This window comes from Schistocerca nitens, chromosome 2 (assembly GCF_023898315.1).
Source record: "Schistocerca nitens isolate TAMUIC-IGC-003100 chromosome 2, iqSchNite1.1, whole genome shotgun sequence".
In the NCBI taxonomy this organism is placed as follows: Eukaryota; Metazoa; Arthropoda; class Insecta; order Orthoptera; family Acrididae; genus Schistocerca; species Schistocerca nitens.
The window spans coordinates 344781524-344791645 of record NC_064615.1 but is presented as its reverse complement, the minus strand read 5'-3'; the positions used below and the strand labels follow the sequence as shown (position 1 = coordinate 344791645).

Genomic DNA, 10122 nt, shown 5'->3' with positions numbered 1-10122 from the left:
GTAATTACGTGGATTACTCATACTACCTTTCTTGAATATTGGTGTGACCTTTGCAACTTTCGTCTTTGGGTACAGATCTTTCGTCAAGCGAACGGCTGTATATGATTGTCAAGTATGGAGCTAATGCATCAGCATACTCTGAAAGGAACCTAATTGGTATACTGTCTGGACCAGAAGACTTGCTTTTATTAAGTGATTTAAGTTGCATCACTACTCCGAAGATATTTACTTCTATGTTACTCATGTTGGCAGCTGTGCTCGATTCAAATTCTGGAATATTTACTTTGTCTTCTTTTGTGAAGGCATTTCGGAAGACTGCGTTTAGTAACTCTGCTTTGGCAGCACTGTTTTCGATAGTATCTCCATTGCTATCACACAGAGAAGGCATTGATTGTTTCTTGCTGCTAACATACTTCACATACAACCAGAATCTCTTTGGATTTTCTGCCAGGTTTCGAGGCAAAGTTTTGTTGTGGGAACTGTTATAAGCATCTCGTACTGAAGTCCGTGCTACATTTCAAGCTTCTGTAAAAGATCACCAATCTTGGGAATTTTGCGTCTGTTTAAATCTGGCATGTTTGTTTCGTTGTTTCTGCAACAGTGTTCTGACTGTTTTTGTGTACCGAGGAGGATTAGCTCCATCATTCGTTAAATTATTTGGTATAAATCTCTCAATTGCTGCTGATACTATTTCTCTGAATTCAAGCCACATCTGGTCTACAAATATATCATTAATTTGGAAGGGGTGGAGATTATCTCTCAGGAAGGCTTAACTTTAGTATTAAATAAGTTTGTATTATTATTATGATACTGTTATTAGAATCAGTCCCCTGTTTGTGATGAAGTTTTACTACAAATGCTTCCTCTGTCTCTAACTTATTCAAATTACTGACATTATGTAAGTAATGAGAATAATAAACCACAAATCACAACAATTATTCACTGTCCAATGCCTATGGCTTATGAATATCAGTATGGCATCATTTGCAACACTGTACCCTATTTGCTTATACAAATACAACCCATGTCTGAGTGGAGATACATTCTCTTATAACACTTAAGTGTGAAACAGCTATTTGATGTTTGCATTTCTTCCATTGGTGGCAGGAGGGAGTACCTCAATACGAGGACAACAGCCAAATTTCATAATTTGTTTTCAAAACTACATGTTTTAAGACTACTTTTCCCACTTACATGTTTGTTTTCAGTATTTCGCTTCATAATGCAGACTATCACAGTTGGTACTTGCATCCTGGACAATTGTCTAAGATATGTTTCTGTGCCTTAGACCATGGCTTAATGTCCAAAAATCAAGGGAACTACAACAGTAAGTTCCTAATTCTTGCATTAAGTGTCAATCGTCTTCTAATCTTCAATTCATAACAACTTTCTAATGCAATGACTTCTCCATATACAAACGTTAGAGCTGTTAACAGTAAGAATCCATCAGAATTTCTTAGGATGCAATGGATGCTCCTTCGGTTCGGACAGACCTTATAGGGGAATGCAGAAGTTATCACTGAAATGAAAGTGTCATATGACTTCCCTTAAAATGTAAAAACTTGCAGCAGAAAAGAATGAAGTTGGCAGTCAAATATTTGGACACAAAAAAATAGTTATCTTCATTTAAATGTATAAATTGAAACTCCCAACACAAAATGAAAATTCTAATATCTACACAACCATTGAGTGGTGGTGACAGGCACATAGAACCCCACAAAACAAATAGGGGAACAACTGGCCATAACGACTCTCCTACAGAAATCATTTAGACATCCCTATCAATATTATTAAGGTCAGTTGAGCAGGGCTGTTCTCTTGTAATATGTAGGTTGTTACATGTGAAAGAGAGGAGGTATGAGTATAGTACAATGGAAATATGATGTAATGAAACTGTATAACACATTCAACTGCATACTGCTGTTTAAAAGAGGAGTTTGAACTGCTAGCTGTGCTTGGAAGCTCAAAAAGGCTTTAGTGAAGTTGCAAGGTATTGTATACATATTTGACCCTAATAATATACACAAAATATTCAATCTTCTCCTTTTTTTGTAAAATATTTTAGAAATATAATAAATGCAATCAAACAGAAAGCTGCGAGAAAAGGTTTAAATTAATATAGTTTATCTTTAGTGCAACATGATCTTTGTAAGCCCTCACCATTGCTTATTGTCTTTCCCCTTCTACAGTCTTGAATAGTTTTCTCTATCTTTTTCTTTTATTAGTTAAAAAAATCACAGCTTAGCTCCAAGTTTGTACACACATGTGCTGGAGAGGTGTGTGTGTGTGTGTGTGTGCGTGTCAGAGAGGAGCAGGCAGGGGTATTTATCTATCTGTTGTCTACTTTTTAAATAAAATAACTGTAATTACTGTGTGTTGTGTTGAACAGAAAACAAATTTGATGGAACTACCCAGCAAAGAATTAGAGAAATGAAAAAAGCACATACAGATGAGACTTGTAAATATTCAATACCTTATTTACTGTACCATTCATACATTATAAAATGCATGTCACTTATAATGTGAAGGGGTTAAAGTAAAAATAATTATTAATATAAAGTTAGGATTTGAAAACATTATTAGTTACCCAGTCACCCATTGTTAAAACATACTTTGTTCACAAGGTAGGAAGCACCAAGACTAAAACATTTTTATAAAACAGTGTAAGGAAAGGCAAACAAGTCAAACATTAAAGCTGCAATGATTTATGCAGAGCAATTCAGCAACACTAATAAACTTAAAATATACAAAATGGATAACAAAATTTGACATCTCAGAAAGTAAAAAATGGACGATCACAATGTTACTTCCAACTTCTACATTATGTTTTGTATCTCTTGATCCACTTTTTAAACATACTTTTTGTTTTACTTCTAGCTCCCTTACATTACAAACTTCTTTTCTTGGTTTCTTATGGTTGTTTTGTCCTGGCAAACAAACTGTTATAGAAATGCCACCTTCCAGAGATCTGCTTAGGTTATTAAATTTTATGTGTGTGTCAGCTGCACTACTGTTCTCTTTCAAAAAATAGTATACGTACATTCATGATGGTTACCTCATACTTAACAATGGTTCTCTTTCCAAGGCAACAAAAACAGACACTGACAATGAAAATATGGGCATCTTTATTTTCTCAACTTAAAAGGAGACTCTGCAGAATACTTACAGTATGATATTCACTTAACTATGTTTCTTTCATAAAGTTTTGTGGTGCTAACTGAAAATCATATGATCTAATAGTTTTAAATTATCTCTTGCCTGCAATAATACACACAATTCAGAAAACACTTCACAACATGCTTCTCAAACATTCAGTTAAAAATTAAATAACATATTGCATAAATTTCTGTCAGTCATATGTTTTGTACAGAAATTTGTGTGGTAGTCTGAAGACATACTGAATCTTCAATAATACCTGTTGCAAGAACAAAACCTTTAGATCACAATGTGTACACATCTCTGCATTTTACAATTACTTTTATTACACTCAGCATCTCTGACAAATGAATCATTTCTTAAGATGCTAGACTATCTCATACTTTTCTGTGAAAAACACTGTTTCTGTTGAGAATTTCACTGGTGAGTTATCATCGACCAAGTGGACTTCAGTTATCTGAAAGAGAAACAAGATATTATAAATATGTGAGAACACAACAACATAATACTAAAACTATGACTTATTGGTATTCACAACAGATTGTTGCCACAAGGTATGCATAATAATTACAGAGATAAACATGGCCTTCTCAAAGTATGGAAAAGAAAATTACTAAATGGGAAAAAAAGAATGAATGCAGCCAGCTCACACGAAGTCAACAGGTGATTCAAACATGGGAACAAAATAAAATAAATTTGTGAGAAGTGAATAGTAATTTGCACAGTAGACAGTAGTGTGTATCTTATGAAGCAAGTAAAATTTGAGCAGGCAATAAATCACAAAACTAATACATAAATCATGGGGATTTGCAACATGTATGTGTAATGTGGTCATTATTTTTACACCATTTTATTCCAATCATTGTATTTCATAGAAATGTGAAATACATTCTTAAACTAAAAACTTTTAATAACATATCAAGATTCACAACCAGACAAAACAATCCCAATGTTTAGAGTTTTTTTATTACTGTTTTATAAAGACAACTGCTTATGTTAACTTCCTCTACACTACTGTTTTATGTTTGCTTTCTTCATAGGTCCCCTTTTTGAAAACTTACATTCTGGAAATACATTATACTTTCTACCATATTTTCTCAGCTATTGGAAATGCACTAAAACTGACTTGAAGCAGAATCATTTGCAGTGCCATTTAGGAATTGGATCTGTAAACGTTGTCATTAAAAACAAAAGTTCATGCTAGACAAAAACTGAAACTGCAGTTTAGCCATTTAAAACTCAACTGTCTGTTCACTTCTTCAATTGAGAGTAATACTAATAACAATGATTATAAGAAATAATGTGAAAAAAAAGTTGCACACAATTTTCAAGTATTCTACTATATCAAGTCACAGTGCCACAGGCTAGTACACAGTTCAGACCAAACAGGCGAGGAGTGGTAATGAATGCCTCGAGTGGGCAACACAGTTCAAATAATTGATCTATTTTTATCAAAGACAGTATCCACTTGAATGTGACCAACAATTTATTATGCCCTTATACAGGGTGTCTTTTCTAAGAGTCAAACGCATTTTATCCTATCACCATGTGTTTTGGCAGATATTTGTGATTTATTTTTCGAGATATGTAGTTGGAGTCTGCCCAAACAAACACTGCTCATCAAGTCTTTCATAAAATGCCTCATGCTGACGGAAAGTGTAGGTTTGTGCCCCATTACGAGCAAAATGATTTTTAAAGCGGGGTTTTATGTGCCTATTTGATTGAGTGGTCCCAAAGTCGTCTAGTGCAACATCTGTCAAACCGACACTTCCCATAGGCATGGGATGTAGTATGAAAGACTTGATGTGCAGTATTTGTTTGGGCCAATTCTTGCTACACATCGCAAAAAAGAAATTGCAAATATCTGCTGAAACACCAGAGAAAGTGCACCTGAGAACTCTTAGGAAAGACATTCTGCGTACTACTTCATTAAGTAGCATGGAAAGGCAAGCATGCATATACATGTGGGGGAGAGGCGGCAGGGTGCATATCAGTACTAAGAATGTACAGATACTAACAATTTCATATATTATAAGGTGCAATAGGCAGGTATTTTTTCTCCTTATGCGATTATGAGGCTTCTATGGCATATTTATCTAAAAACAGTATTAAGGCCTCCACAAGTCAAAAGGAAGAATGGCAACACACTTTTACATTTTTGACTTCTCTTTAAAAACCAGTGTGTTATGGTAGCTGCCCGTATGCATTACTGTCCATTGAAACTTACAGCTTTCTTAATGGTTTTTCACTGGGGGGGGGGGGGGGGGTAGAATCATAAAATAAGGGCAGTAGGGGAGGAAGCTCAAAAATTTTCATGTCATCTGCAGCTAAATTGTCAGTACATATTTTATACCACTGACTGTGTGGCATTGACGGCCGAAAGGCTCCATCCGGGGAAGTTCAGCCACTGAGTTACAAGTCTTATTTTATTGCAGGTGACACTATATTGCGCGACTTCTGTGTCAGTGATGATGAAATGATGGTGAGAACAAAACACCACACCCAGTTCACAAGCAGAGAAAATCTCCAACCTCATGGGGAATCGAACCTGGACCCGCTGCGTAGGAGGAAAATGCGTTAGCCACTCAGCTAAGCAGGCAGAGACTGACTCTTGATGAAAGAGTCAAGTTCTCATCTCTGACTTTTATAATTTTTAGTAAGCATTCTAAAACATGTCACTTTTCCTACACTAAAGGCAAGGAAAACAGCCACCTCTCTCTTCTTGATTGACAAGGAGTTTTGTTTGGAGAAGGAAGACTATGGTTTAATGTTCTGTTAAGACCATTAAAGATGGAGCTGAAACGAATCATTCTGGCATTCACATTAAGAGATTTTGGGAAATCATTAAAAGACCTTTATCTGCATGGTTGGACAGGAATGTGAACCCTGCCTCTCTCTAAAGGACGTCCACCTTTGCGCCTTTAGCCATGTACTTTCTGCTTACGGATTGTTGGGACATTTTAGTAATAAAGCCAGGGCTCATTATTTGTAACACTGCTAATTACATAGAAAAATGCAACTTATTCATTCGTTTTGAACACTGCTTTGTGTTATGAGGTTAGACGTACCATCTAATTTTCTTTGTTTTCAAAACAAAGTTTTCAAAACTTTCACAGCTACACCATGTTTTTATTTCATTTAGCTATCTTTCGTTCAGTGTGGCAAGTTATGGGGGCAAAGGACATTTCTAGTGCAATCATCTCTACTGTCAGCATTGTTATCAAGCTGCAATCCAGATCCTCATTTTAGAATAGTGTCAGTTGCTGTTCTGTACACAATGTTAATCAGTATTAAGGGATAAGTCATCTCATTACTTATAACTCTCACTGGAGGCAATCATTATGATCTTCAGCTGAGCCAGTAATATTACTTCTGAATAACAACTGGTGAAATTTTTATTCTGTTGAGTTGATTTGTTCTTCAATTTCTAGGTTTTATAAACCATCACATTTACCCACTGTATGGATGGGTAAACAGTCTTCACGTCATAATCCATCCAATTTCAAAAGTTTTTTATTAAATTTTTTTGTTTCTTCTTCTTCTCATTATTACAAAGTTGCCAACAGTATGACTGTTTAAGTACCCCCCCCCCCCCCCCCCCCCCCCCCCCCACACACACACACACTGCATGCATGCGATAAGATAAAAGAAATTATTTTGATAGTTAAGGGAGATGAAAATTTAATAGTCATAGGGGACTGGAATTTGACAGTAGAGAAGGGAAGGGAAGAAAAAGTAGTAGGTGAATACGGACTGGGAGAAAGGAATGAAGGAGGAAGCCACCAGATTTTGCACAGCGCATAATCATAGCTAATACGTGGTTTAAGGATCATGAAAGAAGGCTGTATATGTGGAAGAGACCTAGACACTGGAACATTTCACATTGATTATACACTCCTGGAAATGGAAAAAAGAACACATTGACACCGGTGTGTCAGACCCACCATACTTGCTCCGGACACTGCGAGAGGGCTGTACAAGCAATGATCACACGCACGGCACAGCGGACACACCAGGAACCGCGGTGTTGGCCGTCGAATGGCGCTAGCTGCGCAGCATTTGTGCACCGTCGCCGTCAGTGTCAGCCAGTTTGCCGTGGCATACGGAGCTCCATCGCAGTCTTTAACACTGGTAGCATGCCGCGACAGCGTGGAGGTGAACCGTATGTGCAGTTGACGGACTTTGAGCGAGGGCGTATAGTGGGCATGCGGGAGGCCGGGTGGACGTACCGCCGAATTGCTCAACACGTGGGGCGTGAGGTCGCCACAGTACATTGATGTTGTCGCCAGTGGTCGGCGGAAGGTGCACGTGCCCGTCGACCTGGGACCGAACCGCAGCAACGCACGGATGCACGCCAAGACCGTAGGATCCTACGCAGTGCCGTAGGGGACCGCACCGCCACTTCCCAGCAAATTAGGGACACTGTTGCTCCTGGGATATCGGCGAGGACCATTCGCAACCGTCTCCATGAAGCTGGGCTACGGTCCCGCACACCGTTAGGCCGTCTTCCGCTCACGCCCCAACATCGTGCAGCCCGCCTCCAGTGGTGTCGCGACAGGCGTGAATGGAGGGACGAATGGAGACGTGTCGTCTTCAGCAATGAAAGTTGCTTCTGCCTTGGTGCCAATGATGGTCGTATGCGTGTTTGGCGCCGTGCAGGTGAGCGCCACAATCAGGACTGCATACGACCGAGGCACACAGGGCCAACACCCGGCATCATGGTGTGGGGAGCGATCTCCTACACTGGCCGTACACCACTGGTGATCGTCGAGGGGACACTGAATAGTGCACGGTACATCCAAACCGTCATCGAACCCATCGTTCTACCATTCCTAGACCGGCAAGGGAACTTGCTGTTCCAACAGGACAATGCACGTCCGCATGTATCCCGTGCCACCCAACGTGCTCTAGAAGGTGTAAGTCAACTACCCTGGCCAGCAAGATCTCCGGATCTGTCCCCCATTGAGCATGTTTGGGACTGGATGAAGCGTCGTCTCACGCGGTCTGCACGGCCAGCACGAACGCTGGTCCAACTGAGGCGCCAGGTGGAAATGGCATGGCAAGCCGTTCCACAGGACTACATCCAGCATCTCTACGATCGTCTCCATGGGAGAATAGCAGCCTGCATTGCTGCGAAAGGTGGATATACACTGTACTAGTGCCGACATTGTGCATGCTCTGTTGCCTGTGTCTATGTGCCTGTGGTTCTGTCAGTGTGATCACGTGATGTATCTGACCCCAGGAATGTGTCAATAAAGTTTCCCCTTCCTGGGACAATGAATTCACGGTGTTCTTATTTCAATTTCCAGGAGTGCATAACGGTAAGACAGAGATTTTGGGACTGGGTTTTAAATTGTAAGACATTTCCAGGGACAGATGTGGACTCTAACCACAATTTACTAGTTATGAATTGCAGATTAAAACTGAAGAAATTGCAAAAAGGCATGATTTTAGGAAGATGGAACCTGGATAAACTGAAAGAACCAGAGGTTGTCGAGAGTTTCAGAGGGAGCATTAGGGACAGACTGACAATAACAGGGGAAAGGCATACAGTAGAAGAAGAATGGGTAGCATTAATAAGATGAAATAGTGAAGGCAGCAGAGGATCAAGTAGGTAAAAAGATGAGGGCTAGTAGAAATCCTTAAGTAACATAAGAGGTATTCAATTTAATCAACGAGAAAAATATAATAATGCCATAAATGAGGCAGGCAAAAGGGAATACAAATGTCCAAAAAATGAGAGTGACAGGAAGTTAAAATGGCTAAGCAGGAATGGCTAGAGGACAAATGTAAGGATGTAGAAGCATAAATCACTAGGGTAAGATACTGCCTGCAGAAAAATTAGACCCTTGGAGCACAGAGAACCACTTGTATGAATATCAAGAGCTCAGATGGAATACCAGTCCTAAGCAAAGAAGGGAAAGCAGAAAAATGGAAGGAGTATATAGAGGGTCTATACAAGGGCAATACTTGAGGGCAATATTATGGAAATTGAAGAGGATGTAGATGAAGATGAGAAGGGAGATACAATACTGCATGAAGAACTTGGCAAAGCAATGAAAGACTTTAGTTGAAACAAGGCCCCAGGAGAAGAAAACTTTCCGTTAGAGCTACTGACAGCCTTGGGAGAACCAGCCATAACAAAACTCTACCATTTAGCGAGCAAGATGTATGAGACAGGCGAAACACCCTCAGACTTCAAGAAGAATATAATAATTCCAATCCCGAAGAAAGAAGGTGTTGACGGATGTGAAAATTACCGAACTATCAGTTTCATAAGTCACAGCTGCAAAATACTAACACGAATTCTTTACAGACGAATGGAAAAACTGGTAGAAGCTGATCTTGGGGATGATCAGTTTGGATTCAGGAGAAATGTAGGAACACGCGGGGCAATCAAGAGACCTTATGACTTCTCATGGTAGATTGGTTAAGGAAGGGCCAATCTACATTTCAACGTTTGTAGACTTAGAGAAAGCGTTTGATAATGTTGACTGGAATACTCTCTTTCAAATTCTTAAGGTTGCAGGGGTAAAATACAGAGACCAAAACGCTATTTACAATTTGTACAGAAACCAGATGGCAGTTATGAGCACAGGGTACGAAAGGGAAGCAGTAGTTGAGAAGGGAGTGAGCACAGTTGTATCCTATTCCTGATGTTATTCACTGTATATATTGAGCAACCAGTAAAGGAAACAAAAGAAAAATTTCAAGTAGGAATTAAAATCCAGAGAGAAGAAATAAAAACTCTGAGATTTGCCGATGACATTGTAATTCTGTCAGTGACAGCAAAGGACTTGGAACAGCAGCAGTGTCTTGAAAGGACGGTATGGGATGAACATCAACAAAAGCAAAACATGGATAATGGAATGCAGTCAAATCAGGTTGTATTGTTATGTGTGCTTCACTGCTTTTTTCTTTAAATAATTTGTGCCTGATTTTATTCTGAGAAGCTCAGTAATGTAT

The 10122-nt window shown here is 39.2% G+C and overlaps 1 protein-coding gene across 2 annotated transcripts in view; it reads right to left on the bottom strand.

Moving 5' to 3' along the window:
• Positions 1-3102: 3102 nt before the first annotated feature.
• LOC126236155 (coatomer subunit delta) overlaps positions 3103-10122 on the bottom strand; it is a 131200-nt gene continuing 124180 nt past the window's right edge. For both annotated transcript variants that reach the window (XM_049945241.1, XM_049945242.1), the window contains one exon: positions 3103-3613. In XM_049945241.1, coding sequence (XP_049801198.1) covers positions 3524-3613 — 90 coding nt within the window. In that variant the 3' untranslated portion in view covers positions 3103-3523. The remainder of the gene's footprint in view (positions 3614-10122) is intronic.